Here is a 24,458-nt window from a genome sequence, read left to right on the forward strand (position 1 = left end):
AAATTGACAATTGTTAAAGTTTAAAACTCGGGGGGAATCAAGAATGACCTTAACCCTGCAGTGGGTAAAGCCAAGTGCATTACAGTGCTAACATCTTTTTGTTCAAACATGTCTAATTCCATTGTCGACACTGCCAATTGATGATGATGCCAGACGAAGTCGCATCCATTTTGCCAGGTCGTCGTTGACGGTGTTGAGTAAATTGACAGTTGAGGAGGTGTGGTTTCATTTAGTGTAGCGGCCACACCCACAGCATTCGAGAGCAGAGAGAATGGCTTGATTGATTGATTTGTTTATTTATTTATTTTCGGAGATACTTGGCAATTTTGGGGAATCATTCCAATTTGGCAGCATTGTTAGCAATGCTCTTGGCTGTGGTGTGTCAAATTTGTAAGACATTTATTCTCACTCAACAGGGACTTTGAATGTTCTCTGTTCACTTCTTAATCAGTCAATGAATCAACGAGACCAGGGGTGTCAAACTCAAGTTCACGGTGGGTCAAAATTAAAAATTGGGACAACGTCGCGGACCAAACTCAATATTGACTGAAAAATCACTGCGAGGTCTATGTTTCCCTCCTCTCAAGAAATGTAGCACTAAAGTTTACCATACGACAACAAACTTACATTTTGCTTAAACACTGAATCTGGAAGAAACAAACTTTAATATTATAAACACGCGAAATCAAATTTGCGATAAAAGACATCAGCGGTATTTATTGGTTGTTTTGTATTTAAATAGATAACATGAATTCTTCTGTCTCTCCATCTTCTATTTATCTATCTCCAACTACCTTTCTTTTTGATGTAAATCTTTTTTCAAAGGCCAACAACAAAACAACCCCCCAAAAAATAAGAATGTCCTTCAATAAAAATCCAAACTTCAAACTATCAACAGTCTATGCCTTGGTGTTGATAAAGGGTATTTAAAAAAAACATGAATTCAATTATGTTCTATTCTTTGTTACAGCCACGTTGCTCCGCACTTGACAAAAAGGTCTGTCTTTTACTTTAGTGAACAGACAATCTGCCTCCCACCTGTCTTGGAAGTTAACCGTTTTCCATCTTTCGTTTGGCCATTTTTGGGAAAGGGAAGTGTAAATTTGCTCAAGGAGACTGGTAGCATAGTTGCTAACGACGGCAACAGAAAGGGAAGGGGCTCTCGCCGGGCTAGACTGATGGGCCGACACACTAGCAAAGCATTCTGGGATTTGTAATATTAGTGAGTGACGCATGTGCGATATACTGGTGGGCCAACTCTAATACACATTTGATATGGTCTTTCGGGCCAAATATAATTACATCGTGGGCCGACTTTGGCCCCTGGGCCTGAGTTTGACATATATGAACAAGACCAATAGTTTTGTCCTGATAGCCTCGAAACTTAAAACACTTTCTTGTGTCTCGAGCCTGAAGATTTTTGAACAAGCCTCACACTTCAAATTAATTGGCCTTCTGCATTTCACTTTGACGGCATTTGCACATCAAAAGAGCTCGCCACCTGCCAGGAATCTGTGATTAAAAAAAAGAAAAATCACCTCCGCCTCAGCATCAGGTATAGGTCAGGTCATAAGCAATGCAATGTAAATGCGGATGCAAATGACAAGCGGAACAGGAATAAATTCAAACAATATAAGTAGTAGTGAATGTGAACAACACCAACCATAGTCAGTGGCATTGTATGTAGCAAAAAAAAAAATGACATGATATGACATGAATAATATATAGTATATTCAAACTATTGAAAATTGGTATACTGATGTGAATGATAACGGAAGCAGGAATAGTCTGCAACATTGCATTGACCCCAAAAATCCAAATGAGTAGTAATATAAACCCAAAGTAAAGACCACTATATTATACTATTTAGTCAGTGGGATTACCTATACAGAACATACCTAAAAAAAAATTACACATGAATTATATACTGTACATACATATATGTGCACAGAGGTTGGAAGCCAAGCTTAACCTGGATCCGATCCAGATCCGATTTGTCAGTAATGTACACTGGTTTGAGCAAGATCTGTTATGTATGCGTATGCAGGAGTCTGCAGAATCAGAAGCAGAATCCTCTTTATTAGCCAAGGACGTTCTAAGACGACAATAGATAGCCATTTTGACAAAAAATTTTTTTTTTTTTTAAGGCATAAAAACATAAAAACACACAACGGAGAGTCACTTAGAAATAAAAGGGGTCAGGATCTGAACTTAATTCAGATTTGACCCAACTCACACAAATGCTTCAAATGTATAGTATAAAAGATAATCATGTTTTTCTAGGTATAGCTTCTGTTTGCTTTTTCTATTTAATAAAAGAAAAAACAAATACTATAAATTGATATGTTTTTCTTTAAACACGTGGGGTTGCCTTTTTACATGATAATTTTCTTTTTAAATTTGGCTTGTTTTGTGGGTGTGCGGTGATGTCACATGATGACGTCAACAATCAAGCTGCTGCACTGTGATTACTGTAAATACAAGTCTCTCAGCCCTGTGAGCAGCTATAGAAACAAATCTAATGAGATTTTTCATATGCAGCACTGTAGTGCGCTATAGCACTTCGACCTTTTTGTCGTTCCAGCCAATCGCAGGGCACATATAAACAAACAACCATTCGCACTCACATTCACACCTACGGGCAATTTAGAGTCTTCAATTAACCTGTTAGAACAGCATGTTCTTTGGGATGTGGGTGGAAAACCGGAGTGCCCGGAGAAAACCTATATATATATATATATATATATATGTCTATATATATATATATATATATATATATATATATATATATATATAGACACACACACACACACACACACATGCTTTAAGCACATCTAACACATTCACTGCCGTTGACGGCTTTGGAAGTCAAATGGCCATGTTAACTGGGAAGGCTGGTAGTGAACGAGTTAAACTTATTAAAAAAACTCTTTTTAAACTCTTTTTAAACAAATTGTAAACAGAATTTAACACGCACAGAACAATTGCAAGTGCTGTAAAAATGTGAAGAAAATACTGTACGTATTGTAGTATCTGTGTGTTGGATATGTGTCTTTTAAGCGCTGGGACCTAGCGGGGTGGCAAGTGACGTCGGCGAGTCTGCGTGTGAGTGTCCGAGAATGAGCTGTGGCCGACAGCAGCTTCTGCTTGAGTGAGCTCTGAGTGTTTTACTGATTCCCCGGCGATCAGTAAACAGCTGAAAAGTGCATCGGCAACTGTGGCTCTCCTTTCCCACATGCGACAGCATTACAATAAGTAGACAGTATTCACTCCTCACTATCATGGAGCTAGGGACCGAGCCCTGTCGTCAACAGCAAAAACAGGAGTAATTAATCACCCTAAAAAGGGTTATATTTGGCAATAAATGTAACACATTGGCAGCAAAGCAATATTTTTTTTTTGTCTAAATGAAGTTCCACAACTCACTTCAAGATATTTCCTTGGCACCAAAATGCCACAAGATGGTACAAAAACATCAAATAATGGAGGATACGTTCCCCCAAAAGTCTGCAAATAGGTGAAGCCGCGAATATGAGGGTAAATACTGTACTGTAAAAACAGATTTAAAAAACCCCCAAAAAAAACCATCACTGCAATATAGCGGGGGGCACTGCACTCACACTTTGAAAACAGAATACACGACATCATTAAAAAAAAAAATGTAATCAGCTCAGTGAATACAAAAAAAATTATCTTTAAGTGCAAAAAAATAAAAATAAATATGCCGCACTGGTTGTGTGCGTGTGTATGCACGTGCGCGTGACAACTCTTGTCCGTCCTCTAGTGGCAACGTTTCCATCATCCAGGTCACAGTTTTGGCATGAAAGCTCTGCTTTGACAGCGTGTGAAATTGCTTACGCTCCTTGGTTAATAAGGCGGAAATTGCGCAGCCGGATGAGTTGATGCCAACCCATCATCTTGTTATCTACCTTACTGGCAGGTTTTACTTCAGGAAATTAGGTGGAATTGATTAGATTAGGAATGGATATTCACGTCATTTATTATTTAAGGTCACTCGTAGTTATTGCTATTTTTATTTATTTTAATTAACAATTCAATAATTCACAAGAATACAAATTGAAACTATAAAAAAAGCTCGGAAAAACATTATTTTATGCTGAAAAAATAAATGTAATTTTTCAGGAATAAAACTGTAATATTAGTTGAAACATGAGAAAAAAATACAAGAAAGAAAGTCATCTTTCTAAGAGAATAAAGTTGTAATATCACCAGAAAATGTTGTAACTTTTATATCTAATAAATAACTTTTACTTGAATAAACATAAAAACATGAAAATAAATAATCCTTTTAAAGGACTAAAGTTGGAATGAGAGGGAAAAAAAAGTTCAAAAGGTATGAGATTTTTATTTATTTTTTTACCTGAATAAAACATGTTGTTTTGGTGTAAAAAAAAACAAAAAAAAAAAAAACATATACATATAAGAAAGTTTTGTAATATTATGAGGAAAATGTTTTAAAGGTACGACAGAAGAAAATCTTAATTTTACCTGAATAAAACGTTTTATAGTTCTATGAAAAAATAAATAATAATTTTAAGGGACTAAAGTTGTAATATTACAAGAAAAAAGTTGACGTTTTACAGGGTGAAATTATGAGTAAAATAAATCACTATTTTAAGAGAGTAATATATTATGAGAAAAGAATTGTTATGTTTAAGGGATAAGGTTTATGATAAAAATCTTTATTGAGGGGCTAAAAATGACTAAAGTTTGTACATCACAAGGTCATGTTACAGGGGCGAAAATGTGCTAATTTATGAGAAAACATTCTCACAATATTCTGATGTTAAACATAATTTTAAGGGACTAATGTTATCGGGAAAAAATGCAATAAAACGCACAAAACTGTATTAAGAGAAAAAAGGCTGAAACTCTACAAGATCAAATTTGTTATATAACAGCAGTAGTCACAATATTACAAGTTGTGATTTCATTAGACAAAATATGTTGTACTATGACAACCAAATCGTAATTATGCAAGGATTTAAATAGTAATTTTACGGGGGGGGGGGGGGGGGGGGTGAATCACTTTTTCAAGGGTATAAAGTCATAATATTATAAGAAACAAGTTGGACTTGTTTATAGTCTTAATATATGAGAATAAACTTGGAATTTTACAATAAAATATAAATCATCAATTTAAGGTAGCCAAGTTTTTTTTTAAATAATCCAATGTTTGAGTTAATTTTCTCTTAAAAAGATACATGAAATATGTTCATCTGTACAGCAAGTAATAAGATACCAAAAAGGTGATTGAAATTTTTGGACTCGCTCCCCTGCAATATGATACAATGACCACTAGAGGGGGCTGTGCGTTCATTCTTAAGGGAGGACCAAACTGCTGATTCTGTTCATGGCTACTGTTCGTTCCAAAGCACGTGTATAATTCAATCACAAGGCAACAGCACATGTCCGTTTAATAACTTTTTATTTTCAATATACATTTCATTTGAAAAATAGAATGTCTAAAGTACGTACTCTCAAAAGTCACCCAAAAGGTTAATTAATGAACAGTCAAACAAGAATAAATTCATTGATTGTTATTGTATTTGTTTTGGCAAAAAAAAAACGTGGATTATAAATATCATATCATTACTTTGGCTGATGGGCTAACATGCTAACATGCTGTTAAATAGGCCATTCTGCTATTCGGTGCAATTGGAAACCCTTCGCAACATCCACAATGTGACAGCCTTTATATTCAAAATGGTGTGAATACATATCTTGAAGTGGGACAAACAAACAAACCGCTTCTGTAAATGACCAGTCATAAACACACTTGATCATTGCAGATTACCAGTCACTTCGTCAACTCTGTTTAACAGTGTCGCCTAAATTACAGGATACAAGACACACTGAAGCTACTAAATAGAATTTACTAGTTTTTAAGGAGATTTTTGACTAAAACCTATAGAATCATTTCCATCCTAGGGATGTCAAATCTGTTGCTAGAGTGTCGCCGAGATTACAGGACATAGGATACTTTTCTTTCTGCTGATCAAAGATACTTAGAATAAATTATAGTGCTTTTTAATGTTTTTTTATTTTATTTTTTTTATGTCAGGTCTTTTAAAACAAAAAATTCACTTTAGAGGTCTCCTCAAATAGCACCTTTTAAGAGGTGCTATTTGAGGAGTTTACTGAAAAATGTTTTGCTTTCGAATCATTTAGGATCACACTTTAGATGACAAATCTACTGTGAAGAGTGCCGCCTAGCTAAGACACAGGGCAGTTTCTTTACAGGGGCTACAGAAAATACAGTATGTATCATTTTTAGATGTGCTATTTGCAACATTTTATGACTTCAAGTTATCTTTTAGAATCGTTTAGTGTCCCCATGGAGGTGACAAATAGGTTGAAACGTTTGGATTACAGGTCACATGAAAGTTTCTTTTACTGGGACTATAGCCAGTGTTCCATATTTATTAGATTTAGAGATTTATATTTGGGGAATTTCAGGAGTAAAATTTCACTTCCAGCAAGTTGTCAACTATAGTTTAGTTAAAAACGAGGTTTTTTATTACGCGTATTGAGCACTCCCCGAACATACCCAAAGCTCAAGACACTGTCACCCTTGAGATGCCAATTTTTTTTGGCTAGAAAGCCGCCTGGATTACAAGACACGGGACACTTGTCTTTCTGGGGACCAAAGCAACTTGAAATAAATTTCAATGATCAACAGATATATATATTTTAATTCAGGTAATTTTGGAGTCACCTACCAGTCGTAATGTTAACACATTTACTGCCATTGACGGCTTCAGAAGTCAAATATCCATGTTGACTGGGAAGGCTGGCAGTGAATGAGTTAAGATAAATAGCGCATAGCGCAATGTCATAAAAATTATTGATTTTCCAGAACTAGAATAGGGGATTTTGTGTGTGTGTGTGTGTGTGTTTAAGATAACTTGTTTTAAAAAAAAGAAAATGAAAAGGCTAATGTTTATGAGTTATAAATGTCAGTTTTGATTAGTCATGAACGTCACAGATTTTTATTGTATTATGAATACTAGTCTGAATGGAATTTATAAGCCACTTGAAAGGTAACGTATCGCAAACACGATATCGCTTATAGCTGAGGAAAACCCGACGTACGAAAAAGTTACCAACACACCAAAACAGAATCATTAAAAAATGAAATAAAATAAACTCTGATTTAATTAATAAAAATAAATCAAAATCTGTCTTGTCCATTGTTAATTAACCGTTAATAACTATTTAATCACATAAGCACCCCTTTTCCGTCTATGATACAGCAAATCCCCTGCTCAATCGACACGTGTTCGTTTGAAACAAGAGGTAGACTATTAAAATGTACTTTTCCTGCTACAGGAAAATGTTATCATAATATATAAGAGATTTGTATTTATATATTTGTACATATAAAAGTATAGATGGATGATAGATATAAAACGAAGCAGGGAGGGAACTCCATGCGCGGTAAGACAGAGCTGCAGTTGCATAGAAGAAGAAGTAGTAGAGTTAGCTTGCTTGTTCTGATTTGTAGTAGAAGAAGAAGATGGTGGGTAGGGGGGGAGGGGGTCTCGGCCCTGGATGCCCCCTCGGGTGGAGTCTTGGCAGGCCTAGAGAGACGTCTCGGATCCTCGACTTCGCCAGTAGAAAGGGTTGCCGTCGTCCGGGTCCATGTCTATTCTAATTTGAGGCACCGGCTTCAGCGGACTCATCTCGCGGCTGAAACACATCAACACGATAGCTGTTAACACATTGGCCTGAAAAAGAAGCACAGAGTAGGGCTAGGCAATATGGCTTTAAAATAAAATCCCAGATCACGAGCAATACTAAACTAGCATTAGCACTGTAAATCTGACGTCGAGTTGCTTGCTTGTGATGAATGTCGTTTCAGTTTTTCAGAGTGAGAGTTTTTTGGCATTGTTATATTGTGCGAGAGACAATGAGTCAATGTTTAAATCAATAAATAGCTTATCCCTTAGCTCAGACTGAGTAGGAGAAAGCTCGACAGCAGTGTGTCGTACAAAAGCCTGAAAAAGAAGCACAGAGTGACAAAGCGTGACAGCAGTCCGGTAAAAAGGTTACACGGTGGCATTGATCCAAAGATGACACAAGAGACACTTTGTCATGTTACTGAATGAGAATTAGTCTCTAAACTTGTGACTATATCCTGAGTTTGAGGAGCTCTGTGCCTGTTTGAAAGCCTGTGAGGAGGTCATTTGAGCACAAGGCAATTTTTCTTTAGTGGGATGGGATTAGGGTTTGGCAGGGTTGTAATGTCATCACAGTGTTACATCATCACGCTCTGTCCGATATTACAGACAACATGCGCCAAACTTCCGGATGCTCTTCATGAACAGTAATACATGAAAAGTTTTTTTTTTTTTTTTTTTTTTTTGCTGAGTAAGCAGTTGTGTACACAAATTGGTTAAAACGATTTCTTGTGAGATGTGTTGACACTACGGACGTCCCATGAGCGCCGCTGCCTTTTACGCTGTAATTCTGGTTTGGTCATACAGAAAGGGTTTTAGAGCCACATGGGTGTGGATTTGTGCTTAAATATAGGAAAATCAAAAAACTGTACTAATGAAATGTGTCGCACTTACTGTTTGAAAACAAACATTTCCAAAAGATTAAATGAAAATGTATTGTACTTAAAAGTTAAAGACAACTGAACTGTACTGGCCTGCAGTTCTTAAGATGTTTTCCTGGGTTTCCTTTGTGTCGTCACCGTCATCTTGGGGTCATTTTGTAGGCTGGCTGTTCACCACTGTTCCATGTTTTCGCCATTTGTGGATAATGGCTCTCACAGTGGTTCAGTGGAGTGTTAAACTTTAGGAATGGCTTTTTAACCCTTTCCAGACTAATAGACGTCAATTACTTTATTTCTCGTCTGTTCTTTAATTTCTTTGGATGGTGGCATTTTGTTGCAGCTCTCTGACATCTTTTGGCCGACTTCATTTTGTCAGAGAGGTTCCACTTCAGTGGTTTCCTGATTGAAGAGGTCTGGAGGTAACTCAGCTTTCCAAAAAATGTGATTATCCACAGTTAATTCATGATTTAAAAAAAGGGGGGGAGTTCTTTTTCACAGAGGGCCTCAAGTTTGAATAGTTTTTTCCCCTTGATAAATAAAATCTAAGAGTAAGAATTTGAGAAGAGGGCAAATACTTTTTCACGGCACGGTACATGACTAGATGTTTATGTGAGTGTGTCACACCTGGACAAGCAGTTGGCCTGGTAGTAGCGAAGCTGCTCAGCACGAGGTGTGTCGCTCGAGGAACGAAGCTGATTTCTCTGCTGTGGGGGAGACACATGAACAGAAATAAATTCAGATTGACATACTTTATTCACAACATTTACTGTTTGTGCTACATCTATTGTGTTAACCATTCATTATTAGAAACCTACATTAGAGCAATTACAACCACAACAATAGTACTGTGTGCAAAAAAAAATAGACTTCTCTGACAGTGTCAATTAAAAAAAAGTGCTAAATAAATATTACAAAATATTAAATATATTGTACGTTAAAATGTCAAAATACAGTATATCAATTATAAACAAACAAATGAAATATTATTAATAAATACAGCTTTAAATAGGTGTACGAATAGTATCAAATACATATGAAATATTAAATATCAATGTGAACAAAATAAAGGATACAAATATTATTTCATCTAAATATTTTATCAAATAAAACGAATTGATATATATTCCGAATAAAATACATAGCCCAATTCAAATGAACTTAAGATGTTGTGTAAAATGTAAATAAAAACAGAATACAATGATTTGCAAAATCTTTTCAACCTATCTATCTATCTATCTATCTATCTATCTATCTATCTATCTATCTATCTATCTATCTACAGTATATATATATCATTTTATTACCTCCTCCCACATGCTTATTTAAACTTATTAAAACACTCTTTTTAAACGAATTGTAAACAGAATTTAACACGCACACAAGAATTGCAAGTACTGGATAAAATGTGAAAAATAAATTTTGGGAAAGTGTTGCAGCCAACAATTTCAAAATGAGTCAATATTTAAAAAAAAAACAATAAGGTGGATCAGTTTTAAAATTAAATGTCTTTGTACTGTATTCAATTGAGTATAGGTTGAAAAGGATTTGCAAATCATTGTATGCTGTTTTTATTTATGTTTTACACAACGTCCCAACTTCATTGGAATTGGGGTTTGTTCAATATATATTAATAAACAAGCTAAATATTATTTAATTAAGCATTTTCAATATTAAACATTAATAGTGTTAAACATGGTTAAATATTAAATACTGAAATGTCAAAAAATAATTAGAAAAAATAGTTTAAACAAATAACGACGTCACACGGATCAGTCCGATACCGAAAAAAAACTGGACCGATAACAAAGAGCCGTCACATTTAGTGGCACGCTGGTCAACACCGGGTGCTGTTGCATTGGCTTGTGACAGTAATGGATATTTTGACCAAAATTCTTTGCCTATGATGCCAAAAATTGTCAATATCCAAAGTAATTTTCCATATATCGCCAGCACTTTCTGAAATTGCGATCCTCCAATGACTTTGAGCTAGTAACTACGACACTTGCGAGCGTTTACTGTCCTCGGGGAGCAGCTCTCAGCAAGACCCAGCGGCCTACAAAGCAGCGGACTCCCGTAGCACCATAAGCCGACAGAGGAGCAAGCAGAGGCGGCTTAATCGGCCGCGGAAAAGCAGTTGTAGGGGCAGACCTATGGTGCCAAAAACAGTAAATTTCCAAAGTAAAATATCATATGATCGCCAGCACTTGCTGAAATTACGATCATCGAGTGACTTGGAGTTCATAACTACGATGCTCGTGACCATTTATGTCCTTTGGAGCGCAGTTCTTGGCAAGACCCAGCGACCCACAAAGCAGCAGACTCGCATGGCCGACAGAGGAGCAAGCAGATGCAGCTTTATCAGACACGGAATCGCGTTTGTCAGAGCGGACTAACAACTACCCAACTACCCAACATCTTCCTCTCCAGTATTCGCTGAATAGACAATATCTACAAATGGAACTATTATCAAAACATATTTGGCTAGGCAGCACCATTAACATGATTGATCGCCCGTTCTTATCATGTTTAAAAAAAATTTAAAAACATGAAGATTTTAACCTGTGTATTATTCAAGTTTGAGAAAAAAAAGAAAGAAGTTCCTTGAGTTATCAATACTGTAGTATTGATTGTACAATAAGAAAGTACATGTATACATCATGTATACATGTATACATCATCTTAATCACATTGTGTATAGTGACAATAGAACGTATGTTGTATACATATGTTATATGATAATAAATAATGATATTATACTAGTATAATACTATTTTCATTTTTATTATATTTTATATGAATAAAAAGGCATTCGATTATACGACCAGGTTGATGTAAAACAACTATATACAATATACATAAGTAGGAGGTCCCCACTCCAGCCTTCTATTAGTTTGGGGGTCCTTGGCCTGGAAATTGTTGAAGACCCCTGATATAAGGCAGTTTAAAAAATTATATCGGTTATCGGTATTGGTATCGGTTTGGAGAAGTAGTAAGTTATCGATTATCAATATTGGCTGCAAAAAAACAATTATCTAAATGTTTTCTATAACGAAAACAGCAAACCTGATATTATTAAAGAAAACATTGCAAAATATTAGACATACTATCCTCCCAATATACATGAATAATTCCAAAAATATTTAAGAAAAAAACAAACATATAATATTATATAAATTTAATCAGAATTTTAAAAAATTGATTAGAAAATTAAATTAACATTGAAACTAAAAAGTTTGCATGTCTGCCTCGCAACTCAAAAAGGAAACCTTTGCATGATTTTAGGAAATTGTCATTCAAATATAATGAGAATTTTATATAAAATCTATTATTATTATTATTATTTCACTTTTGGCATAGAAAATTAACAGAAATGCATGTAATGTATTGTAATCAAAAGTACACATCACATCAAAGGACCACTGTAAACAAACAAAAATGTGTTAGTTTATTCAAGAGAAAACGGATCCACATGCAGATATTAGAGCCATTGAAGTGACAAAAAGACAAGGTTAGAAAAAAATTAAACATCTGTTAGCGTCAAACAGAGCAAAATGCAAAAGGTCGACATCATGCGGTGCCATACAAACAAAGAGGAGGAGGAGGAAGAAGAAGAAGAAGAAGATGAGGGAGGCGATTTGCATGCGACGCCGCCCGGTCATTTACTCACTGTCTGTGGCCTGACCACCTAAGAAAGGTTCCTGCTCCATCATGTCCATGGGAATTTTAATGCTGGGAACATTCTCATTGTAAGGATAGTCAGACTGTTGGAGAGACCACACACACACACACAAAGTCCTCAACACCTGATCTTCACCCACAAAACTTGACACCCGAGTCATTGGGACTTCGTAACATGCATGTGTCCTTTGTGATTATAGCATGGCCCAGAGTTTCCACCAAAAGGGTTCCTAAACCTGTTCTGATCAGTGTAGAACCAAATTCAATGAATGTTCCAAAAGGGGACCATAAACTATCAACATCAAAAGAATCAAAACAATAAATGCTAAGTGGTGTTAGCATATTGTATGGTGAAAGCAAAAAAAGCTTTGAAAAATTGAAAAACTTTGTGCTAAGTAGCACCACCCGGAATTAAAAAAATAATATTAAATCAAATCAGCTCCCTTAGCCAGTTTCATTGAGCAACATGAACTTTGATAGACATGTCTATCATGAGTAGACCCACAAAAAAGTCTCAATAAACCAGGCCGGAAAAGACACAGGAAGTCAAACATTTTGGTTTGAAGCAGCCATTTCAGGAGCATTTTGCCTGTTTCCAGGGGTCCTTCAAAGATCAGCTTGTCTTAGATATTTCGTCTGAATGTTACTAAATTTGGACCATTTACAGTATACTAAACAGAAAGGATAGATACTTTAAATTGCGAAAATTTTGAGTTTGAGCAATTGTGTGTGGGCGGAGCTTGCCAACGAGTTTCAGTGACTTGCCATGAAATGCAACACTGTTTGAAACCTCAGCCCCCAAACACAGTTTCACTTAGTAAAATGAAATTTGGTAGACATGTCTATCATGGGCGGCATGGTGGACGACTGGTTAGAGCGTCAGCCTCACAGTTCTGAGGACCCGGGTTCAATCCCCGGCCCCGCCTGTGTGGAGTTTGCATGTTCTCCCCGTGCCTGTGTGGCTTTTCTCTGGGTACTCCGGTATGGTAGGTTGATTGAAGACTCTAAATTACCCGTGGATGTGAATGTGAGTGTGAATGGTTGTTTGCTTATGTGTGCCCTGCGATTGAATGGCGACAAGTTCAGGGTGTACCCCCTCGCCCGAAGATAGCTAGGCACCAACACGCCCGCGACCCTAGTGAGGATAAGCGGCACAGAAAATGGATGAATGAATGTCTATCATGAGTAGAACAACAAATAAGTCTCAAGAATCCAGACCTGAAAAGACCCCGGAAGTCTGTTATTTTGGTTTGAAGTGACCATTTTGGGGTCATTCGAGGAATTTCCAGTGACCTAGAGATTTTCGCCATTTGAAGGACGTTTGTGCACTTACGTCATCGGCATCGCTGTCTTGGCTGCTGCACTTCTTCTTCTCATCCTCTTTCTTCTTCTTGTCTTTCTCGGGGATGACGTCGTCCAAGAAGCTGAGGTCGTGCTGCGAGAACATGTAATCCATGGCCTTCCTCACGGCCACCAACGCCAGGATCTAAAAAGAGGGTAATAGCATAATCAGCTGTGTCAAAGTTGTAATATTACAAGAGAAAAGTTGACGTCTTACAGGGTGAAATTATGAGTAAAATAAATTACTATTTTAAGAGAGTAATGTATTATGAAAAAAATAATTGTCATGTTTAAGGGATAAGGTTTATGATAAAAATCTTTATTGAAGGGCTAAAAATGACGAAGGTTTGTACATTACAAGGTCATGTTACAGGGGCGAAAATGTACCATTTTACAGTTGCAAGATTCCCACAATCATCACCATTTTCTTCAATTTAACACACTCTGGTGAATCTAAAATCCATTTCTGTATACATGTGTCTTACCATGACGGGGAAGATGATGGCTGCCACGGTGGACTTGAGGATCCAGAGCAGGGCCAGGCAGAGCGCCTGGATGAAGGTGAACAGGTGCACCTTCCTGAGGGGCACGTGTCGCAGATAAATCAGGTCGGGCTGGTGCTTGGCCGGCATCAGCAGCAGCTTTAGACGGTCCATGAACTATACGCAGAAATATGATTGTTGAGCCAGGATATTAAATGGGGGATTAGCGGAAGAAGAGTCTACCTGAACTCCTTTGAGAGAGGCCACTCCCATGTACAGGAAGACTCCATACAGCACCGGCATAGGGATGAACTAATGGGAAAAAAGTCTCAACATTTCACATATTTTTGTACAGGTTTAGTATGATGTGAAATATTATGCGATACTGTCTTAAGTTACTGTATGTTGAGCTAGATATGCTATGCTAGCTGTGATGTCATGTAATGTTACTGTGTTAAGATGATTTGTTATTCTATGTAACACTGTTAATTCTATGACAGGTTGTGCTATGCTAGCTATGCTACAGTATGTTATGCTCTGCTATTGTCATGTTGGGCTCTGCTATTGTTATGCTATGCAATGCTGTTATGCAATGCTAAGACATGTTATGCTTTGCAAGATATGCTATGCTATTGCTTTCTTGACCATAAACAAAATAGTAGCCTGCTTAAAATTAAAAAAAAATTAAAATAAAGAATCCATTCAAATAAAATTATATTTTGATAAAATCTTTTATTCAGCTCTTGAATTGGACAACATTTGATTGTACGAATGTGCCTAATGTGGCTTGTGACAGGGAAATGCTATTCATTACATCAAATATGTATATAATTATATATTACTATTAAAAACTACATTGTAGATATTGATTAAATAAACCTCAAAAGTGTGACTATTTATTTACCTTTAAAATGGGAGCCATGAACACCGACAGTCCAGTAAGCATGAACACACATATGCCAGTGACCCTCTGCTCCCTGCAATAATACATACAGTAAATACTGTATATAAGATAACATACAATGACGGCTGACTTCAACTTGCACCATCTTTATACACGCTCATTTGGTCTGAGCAACATTTAAGCCCCTGCGGGATGTTTAGTTTGTGTTTTTGTTCGTTCAGCTCACAGCTGTCACAGCATACGTGATGACAAAGCAGAGGCAAAAAAGTCCAAATGAATGAAAAACATTGACAGCATCACTTCAATGCTCACATCTATTATATTATGCAGCACAGATGAATGCCAATGAGTGCAGACGCTAAGCACTGATGCTAGCGCTAACACTGGTGAGCCGGCTGGTCCACCAAGCTGTTATTTTGAAGTTAGAACTTTTTCTGTATTGCCACTTTAAATTGCATCGGAAGCTCACCTGACTCCTAAGAACTTGGGCTGCTCCCCAGGCGCCGACGTTTCCGTTTCCATCTTCAAGCTGTCGATGTGAGCGATGGAGATGACGGTGGCCGCCACGTACCACGGCAGGCCCATGAAGGAGCACACCACCATCAGCACGGCCACCCAGAACAGATCCAGATGGTAGCCCGCACCTTTCTGGTCACAGAGAGCCACCAAAACAATAACAATGTTGGCTATATAAACTTATTGCCATTAATAGGCTTTGCTTTTATGCTATTTCATGTTATCCTATGTTGCTTCGATACGTTGTGTTGTGCTATGCTAGCTATGCTGCAATGTAAATATTATATGTATTACGTTATGTCTTTCTGTGTTATGCCAGCTAGGCTATGGTACAGTACATAGTGCTATGTTATTGTTATGCGACGCTACAGGGACTCATGTCAGAAAGCATTCGAAAGGTTTTGTACTAATGAAATCTCTTCAAACACTTAGATGTGGTGTTTAATTTACCCAGTGGAATTGGAATTAGTAAGTGTGTGTGGTTTTCCTTTTTCACACCACTTGTTTAATATGTGTGACTGTAGGTACATGTGCTGCTGTGGAACGCTTAATCGGTAAATGTGTACCCCCTCACTGATGGAATGCCCTCTTATTGGACGCGACGCACTCTGGTGCGACTCTGATCTCAATTATTTGTAATGGGTTCTCTTTTTTGGGCTTGAGCAGCTGCCCCCGAAAATGTCTGTGCACGTGCCTGTGACGCTCTGTTATACGAATGTATTAGTTTCTATATAAATTCTAAAACATGGTGCAGCGTGTAAATACTGGACCACCGCTATTCATTGGGGGATAATGACAGAGCCTGACTGAGAATAGCAAAAATCCGCAAATAATTGACGCACTCCTAAAAGTGATTATAATCGCCTATATTAATAATTTAAACCACAAATATACCACAAAACTATGATCCCAAAACACTTGGAAGAGGCTCATAGAATATCAAATGGTTACAAACACACTGTAGACATTATTTTACCACAGGAAAAAAAAAAGGGTGGATAGATTCCAAATAATACAGATTTAGAAAAATATTTTCCATCACTATATCCTACCATATGCCTTATGCAATATAATATACATTATTTTATTATAAATTAATATACATAATATACAGTATACTCTTAGTAAAATTATGTCATTGTATTTTTGCAATACATTAAATATATATATTATTTTTTTTCCTAATTATTATCAATCATTTTCTTCCCTGATTCTACTGCTCTGTTGCAAAGTGTGCACGGACATTTTGAACAACCGCTGAGTTTTTTTTTTTTTATTATTATAACAGAGGTTAGATTCAATTTTATTTGAATCTAAAAAGTCATGGCACTACTTGAATTGCGAGAGAAAATTTGAAGTGTTCCCTCACTGGCATGAAACATGTCTCATTGGCATGAGAGGAATGACAAACACATTAAGCAGGCATGCGAAGGTCATCGTGGAGAATGTGGGCTATGCCTCACTCACCTTGAGCTTGTGCTCCTTCCTGTTGACGATCACCGCAGTGATCTGCTGGTCCATGAAGATCAGGATGGTGACCAGCAGGGCGGGCAGGGCCGACGCCAGGTACACCCACCAGGGGTTGCCCCCAAAGGGCGGCACAAACCAGCCTCGGAGAGGGCTTGTCGGCTAAGGGAGGAGGGAGACTTTAGAATGTTTGTAGAAATCGAAACTGTACGCATGAAAGCGTCTTCATGCGTCTGAACAGGTTCATGTCACCGTGTTGCGAAAATCAACAGCGTTGTGACAAATACGATACTTTGACGCGGTTATGAGATTTACAAAGAACTAAACGATGTACTGTACTGACCTTGGACATAAGAAACGTTCTAAATCAATAATGTTACTGTACATTCCGGTACCTTACAGTATGGTACTTTGTGATACACTAGTCACTAGGGGTGTCCTGATCCGATCTTTGAGATCGGAAATCGGTCCAATGTCAGCAAAAAAAAAAAAACACTACTGGATCGGATTGGACTGAATCTAAAATCTCATATTTTAAAACTCTTATACTATCAGTCTATTCCATACACCACTACAGCACTTCTATCTAACACCGCCCGGACGGGTCAAAGTTGCTTGCTTAAAGTCATTTATTGACACTCAGGTTGAAGTTCAGTGTAAAACTAAAGTCACATAACAAAGGAAGAACACCTATTGAATGTTCCAAAAAAAAATTTTTTTCTTCCTTCGTTTTTGTTCACAAAAATCGCTAGCTCAAAGCTTACACACAATGAATGACAAACACCATTGACGAGCTAACGAAAATTAGCATGGAACTCGCGGCGCTTATATCACTCAAAATAATGACTACTGGTACACAAACACTGTATAAACACATACAAACAGGCAATATAACAATAAGCATATATTCTTTGAACTCTGTGAAAAACAAATTACAATAACAATATTCGATTGTTACTTCTTCAACTTTCTTTGTCACTGCAAGTGTGTATCACATTGCCCCTCAGAGGCCAAGACGTGCACACCAAGAACAGCGATTGTCATTAAAACCAAACCCCAGTTGTGTCAAGAAGTTCAAATGTGTATTGCTGCACATGTGGGGAAAGCAAATGATGTTCCCACCATATACTGACAGTAATCCATCCATCCATTTACACCCTGAATCGGTCGCCAGCCAATCGTAGGGCACATATTAACAAACAACCATTCGCACTCACATTCACGCCTACGGGCAATTTAGAGTCTTCAATCAACCTACCACGCATGTTTTTGGGATGTAGGAGGAAACCGGAGTACCCAGAGAAACCCCACGCAGGCACGGGGCGAACATGCAAACTTCACATAGGCGGAGCCGGGATTTCAACCCCGGTCCACAGAACTGTGAAGCAGATGTGCTCACCAGTCGTGCACCGTGCCACCTCCTTTGCACAATATAATCTTATTCCAAGTGTTGCATTGAGGTGACTGGTCATTTATTTTAACGTAGGCATTGAAACTGGGAACCGAAATTTAAAAATTTTAACGATTCCGGGTGAACCGGAATGTGAGTCCCGGTTACAATCGCTTCTCGATTTCAAACGCTAGTTATAATACATTATGCATTACATTACGATATTGTACAACGTCTTACTATACATCACATTATGTTATGTTACATTAAATTATGTTACATTTCATTGTTGCATTATGTTTCATTATGTTGCATTATAGTACAGTTCTGTACAGTGTGGCATCTAACGGCCGGTTGCTGTATGGTACATTACATTATCTTGCAGTGCCTTACATTAGGCTACAATACATTACTAGCACTACCGGTAATAGTACTCCTACAGTACCTTACGGTTACGGTACCGTACGGCAGAGAACCTTATGGTATGCATCTACTGTTACAATACAGTACGGTTTGTTGCACTAAAATATTTTGCATTATATTCTACGTTACGTTACGTTGCAGTATGTTGCATTACAAAATTTTAACTTACACCTCACTATGCTACAGGAATCGTGAAAGCGCTCTAAAGTCTTAAGGAAAAAGCACTTTACGAGAATCCTCTGCTGTCCACTCACCTTGAATTCAGTTGGCACTATGAGTTTGGGCGTGTCCACACCGACCATTGCGTCCACACCGCAAAAGATAAGGATAGTCAGGATAATGGCAAAGTCACTGATGAGTTTCCTCACCTGGTGGTGAAGAAAACACACGGTGAAGACCCTGTCGTGTGTCTTTGAGACCTCATGGCAGACTCACGGTGGTGGGGAAGAAGGGGCTGGTCTTGAACGTCTTCAGGCCCATGGAGCAGATGTATGTTCCGAAGAAGAGGATGCAGGACATGAGAGCGATGTCGGGCACGACGTCGCAAGCCTTGCCCACCAGCTCACCGTTGTACTTCAAGCATTCTGTCCGGCTGAGCGACGACCACGTGGCGTTCATGGGCTGGACACAGTTAAACATAGCGTTTATTAGTCCGTGATCTATGTACCATATTTACATTAGATTTATCATATATAATGGTCTGTGCATTTCAAATATACCAGATTTATTGTGCTTCATATGGAATGGTCTGTGCCCCTCAAATGTACCACATTTACATAATTTTTTAGGGGTCTGTACACCTCTGATGCACCAAATTTACATAATTTTTAGAGGTCTGTACACCTCTGATGTACCATATTTACATCATATTTAATGGTCTGTGGACTTCTAACATAACATACATTTTCTGTGCACCTCTGATGTCCATAACAAACACCATATTCAAGCATAAGAGTGTCCATAGTGCACTTGCCACCAGGAAACCCTAGGCCGCAGTTCAATGATCGCCTATGTGGACGTGTCATCAGACTTGCGGCTGCATATCTTGGACACTCGAGTGAAGAGAGGGGCGGAGCTGTCAACAGATCACCACCTGGTTGTGTGCTGGGTCCGATGACAGGGGAAGATGCCGGTCTGACCTGAGGGTATTGCGAGGGTCTACTGGGAACGTCTGGCAGAATCCCGTGTCACAAAGAGTTTCAACTCCCACCTCCGACACAACTGTGCTCATGTTCAGGAGGCGGGGGACATTGAGTCCGAGTGGACCGTGTTCCGCGCCTCCATTGCTCAGACGGCCAACCGGAGCTGTGACCGTAAGGTGCCTGTCGTGGCGGCAACCCCCAAACTGTTGGTGGACACCAGCAGTGAGGGATGCCGTAAAGCTGAAGAAGGAGTCCTATTGGGCATTTTTTACCTGTGGGACTCCTAAGGCAGCTGGTGGCTTCCGGCTGGCCAAGCGGAATGCAGCTTTGGTGGTCGCTGAGGCAAAAACTCAGGCGTGGGAGGAGTTTGGTGAAGCCATGGAGAATGACTTCTGGATGGCTTTGAGGAAATTCTGGTCCACCATCCAGGGAAGCAGTTTAACACTGTTTATAGTGGGGATGGGTCATTGCTGACCTCGTCTCAGAACGTTGTAAGTCGGTGGGGAGAAACTTCAAAGACCTACTTAATTCCATCGACACAACTTCCCATGAGGAAGCAGAGTCTGGGATCTCTGAGACAGGCTCTCCTATCTCTAGGGTTGAGGTCACCGAGGTGGTTAAAAAGCTCCTTGGTGGCAAGGCCCCCGGAGGTGGATGAGAATCGTCCGGAGTTTCTAAAGGCTCTAGATGTTGTGGGGCTGTCCTGGTTTATACGCCTCTGCAATATCACGTGGACATCGGGAACAGTGCCTCTGGATTGGCAGACTGGGGTGGTGGTCCCCCTTTTTAAGAAGGGGGACCGGAGGGTGTGTCCCAACAACAGGGAGAACACACTCCTCAGCATCCCTGGGAAGGTCTATTCAGGGGTGCTGGACAGGAGGGTCCGTCGGGAAGTCAAATCTCAGATTCAGGAGGAGCAGTGTGGTTTTCGTCCTGGCCATGGAACAGTGGATCAGCTCTTCACCCTCGGCAGGGTCCTCGAGGCTGCATAGGAGTCCAATCTGAGCTCATGGTCCTCAGTCGGAAAGCGGTGGCATGCCCTCTCCAGGTCGGGGATGAGATCCTGCCCCGAGTGGAGGAGTTCAAGTATCTCAGGGTCTTGTTAATGAGTGACGGAAGAAGGGAACAGAAGATCGACAGGCGGATCGGTGCAGTGTCTGCAGTGATGCGGACTTTGTATCGGTCCGTTGTGGTGAAGAAGGCACTAAGCCGAAAGGCGAAGCTCTCAATTTACCAGTCGATCTACGTTCCTACCCTCACCTTTGGTCACAAGCTGTGGTTCATGACCAAAAGAACAAGATCCTGGCTACAAATGAGTTTCCTCTGCAGGGTGTCTGGGCTCTCCCTTAGAGACAGGGTGAGAAGCTCGGTCATTTGTGAGGGGCTCAGAGTCGACCCGCTGCTCCTCTGCCAGTTGAGGTTGCCCAGGCATTTGATTAGGAAGCCTCCAGGACGCCTCCTTGGTGTGGTGTTCAGGGCATGTCCCGCTGGGAGGAGACCCCAGGACATGCTGGAGAGACTGTCTCCGGGCTGGCCTGGGAACCCCCCGGAAGAGCTGGATGAAGTGGCTGGGAGAGGGAAGTCTGGGCTTCCCTGCTAAAGCTACTGCCCCAGCAACCCGACCTGGGATCAGTGGAAGGAAATGGATGGATGGCCACCTATGATATACCACATTTATTCATCCATTCATTAGTCTTCCGTACCGCTTATCCTCATAAGCGTCGCGGGCGTGCTGGAGCCTATCCCAGCTATCTTCGGGCGAGAGGTGGGGTACACCCTGAACTGGTTGCCGGCCAATCGCAGGGCACATACAACCAAACAACCATACGCACTCACATTCACACATATGGGCAATTTAGACTCTTCAATCAACCTACCATACATGTTTTGGGGAATGTGGGAGGAAACCGGAGTACCCGGAGAAAACCCACGCAGGCACGGGGAGAACATGCCAACTCCACACAGGCGAGGCCAGATTTGAACCCGGGCCCTCAGAACTGTGAGGCAGACGTGCTAACCAGTTGTCCACCGTGCCGCCTGTGCCACATTTATATTATAGTTAATGATCTGTGTACCTCAAGTGTAGCACATTTACATCGTATTTAATGGTCTGTTTACGTCCAGTCTATGACATTCACATCATATTCAATGGTCCGTGCATCTATAATGTATTGCATCATATTTAATAATCTGTGCATCTCAACTGTACCACATTTACATCGTACTTAATGGTCTGTGTACCTCTAATGGTTGGGCACCTGGAGAGAAAAGCTTACCAGATCCGTGTTGTTCCAGAACCAGATGGAGGTGCCCTCTAAGGGGTCGCCGGTGAAATCTGAGTTGTTTTCTGCGACAATAAAACAAACAAAAAAAAACCTCTTCTGTTGATCTGCTATTACAGACTCGGTTGGACAAAGAACTATTGCTCGCACACTCGCTAACCGAGGACAGTGGGCGCCATGCAGAGGCAGTCGTACTGCGTGACGTGCTCCATGCGAAAGTCGGAGTTGATGGGGTAGTGGTGTGCCAGCTTGATCATCTTCTTGAAGGCGTCGTAAATGAAGATGAAGCTAATGAGGGCCGAGAAGCCTTCCTCTGTGAAGCGTGTGAAGTACTTGACCAGGTAGCTGGCATCGGTGGCCACCAGCACCAGGCACAGGAATGCTGACCACAGGCCGATCCACAGGCGGAACTCCAGGTAGTTGAATTCGTTGTCCCTGGTTTTTAGTGGCACAGGAATAAAGTCGTATTTTCCAAACAAAAAGTAATGTTACGGGAACTAAGCCATATTTGACGAAAAAGAAGTCGTAATGTTACGACATTAAAGTTGTATTATTATGAAAAATTAATTGCAATGTTACTAGAATGAAGTTGTAAAGATATGAGAATAAAGACTTTCATGAGAAAAATAGTTATAAGAATAGTTGTATTACTGAGGGAAATGTTGCTATGTTGCGAGAGATTAAAGGCGTATAATGAGAAAACAAGAATAATAAGATAATAAAGTTGTAGTAAGAAAATAAATGTGTACTTTATTACAGGAAGTCGTATTAGTAAGCGAAAAAGGTCACAACGTTGCATTATTGTACAAATATAAAGTCGGACTCCTGTTTTGTGAGGAAATACTGTTACAACAAGTCATGCTGCCAAGAAAATAAAGTCGTACTATTGTGAGAAAAAGTCGTAAAGGTACAAGAATAAAGCCATTTATTCACAATAAAGTTGTAATATTGCGAAAATAAAGTTCCATTATAACAACAACTGGTTAGCACATCTGCCTATCACATCTGCCTCACAGTTCTGAGGACCCGTGTTAAAATCCGACCTCGCCTGTGTGGAGTTTGCATGTTCTCCCTGTGCCTGCGCTGGTTTTTGCCGGGTACTCCGGTTTCCTCCCACATCCAGAAAACAAGCATGGTAAGTTAATTGAAGACTCTAAATTGCGTGAAGGTGTGAATGTGAGTGCGAATGGTTGTTTGTTTCTATGTGCCTTGCGATTGGCTGGCGACCGGTTCAGGATGTAGCCCGCCTCTCGCACGAAGATAGCTGGGATAGCTTCCAGCACGTGACCCTAATGAGGATAAGCGGTGTAGAAAATTGATGGATGGATGAAAAATTAGTTGGAATGTTACAAAAATTAAGATGTAAAAATATGAGAACAAAGACGTATTTTATGAGAAATGTTTTCATGAGAATAGTCGTATTACTGAGAGAGAAACGTTGCTATATCGCGAGATTAAAGACGTATTATTATGAGAAAAGCTTGTATATTACAAGAACACTAAGATGATAAAGTTGAACTTTACATAAAAAAAAGTAAATTTACAAGAAGTCATATTGTATGAGAAAAAAATCTGTAATGTTACGAGAATAAAGTCATATTTAAAATATCTGTCATGTTACAAGAATAGTTGTATTTTCTGAAAAAAATGTCATAATGCTATGAGAATAAAGTCGTATTTTTACTAGAAAAAAATCTTATTACAAGAATATAGTTATGTTATGATGTGAAAAAAGGCTTAATGTTGCGTTATTGTATGAGAATAAAGTCAGAATACTGTATTGTGAGCAAAAAAGTCAGTTTTATGAGAATACAGTTGTATTGTTATAAGAATTCAATAAAGTCATGCTGCCATGAAAATAATGTCATGTTATTATGAGAAAAGTCATAATTTTACAAGAATAAACTCATTTATCCACAATAAAGTTGTAATGCTATGAGAGTAGCTGTATTTTACAAGAAAAAATATGTTGCGCTACAAGAATAAAGTTGTATATATATGAGGAAAATAGTCGTAATGTTACAAGAATGAAGTCGTTTTTCAAGAGAAGGAAGTTGTATGAAAAAAGAATTATGTCATGTGAATAATGTCATATTGTATTATTACCAGAATGTCTTCTAAGAAAAAAAAATTCAGTTGTGATTTTTTTGTTTTCTATTCTTTTTTAATTTAATTTATAATAATTTTATTTTACAGTTTAATTCAAATATTTTGGGCTTTATTTGAGTGGACAATGTATCAAATAAAAA

General features: G+C 38.9%; 1 protein-coding gene across 5 annotated transcripts in view; it reads right to left on the bottom strand.

Annotated features, from left to right (window-relative positions):
* Positions 1-5,432: 5,432 nt before the first annotated feature.
* slc4a4a (solute carrier family 4 member 4a) overlaps positions 5,433-24,458 on the bottom strand; it is an 82,705-nt gene continuing 63,679 nt past the window's right edge. For 3 of the 5 annotated variants that reach the window (XM_061672344.1, XM_061672343.1, XM_061672342.1), the window contains 13 exons: positions 22,370-22,644; positions 22,204-22,274; positions 19,221-19,406; positions 19,040-19,153; positions 16,973-17,134; positions 15,459-15,637; positions 14,990-15,062; positions 14,329-14,397; positions 14,089-14,262; positions 13,596-13,748; positions 12,252-12,345; positions 9,209-9,288; positions 7,625-7,713 (listed from right to left, as the gene is read on the bottom strand). In XM_061672344.1, the coding sequence (XP_061528328.1) occupies positions 9,245-9,288; positions 12,252-12,345; positions 13,596-13,748; positions 14,089-14,262; positions 14,329-14,397; positions 14,990-15,062; positions 15,459-15,637; positions 16,973-17,134; positions 19,040-19,153; positions 19,221-19,406; positions 22,204-22,274; positions 22,370-22,644 (1,594 nt within the window). In that variant the 3' untranslated portion in view covers positions 7,625-7,713; positions 9,209-9,244. Of the gene's footprint in view, positions 7,714-9,208; positions 9,289-12,251; positions 12,346-13,595; positions 13,749-14,088; positions 14,263-14,328; positions 14,398-14,989; positions 15,063-15,458; positions 15,638-16,972; positions 17,135-19,039; positions 19,154-19,220; positions 19,407-22,203; positions 22,275-22,369; positions 22,645-24,458 lie in introns of all 5 variants that reach the window. The other 2 variants (XM_061672346.1, XM_061672341.1) reach the window with 1 other exon arrangement.

This window comes from Phycodurus eques, chromosome 3, assembly GCF_024500275.1.
Source record: "Phycodurus eques isolate BA_2022a chromosome 3, UOR_Pequ_1.1, whole genome shotgun sequence".
Lineage (NCBI taxonomy): Eukaryota > Metazoa > Chordata > Actinopteri > Syngnathiformes > Syngnathidae > Phycodurus > Phycodurus eques.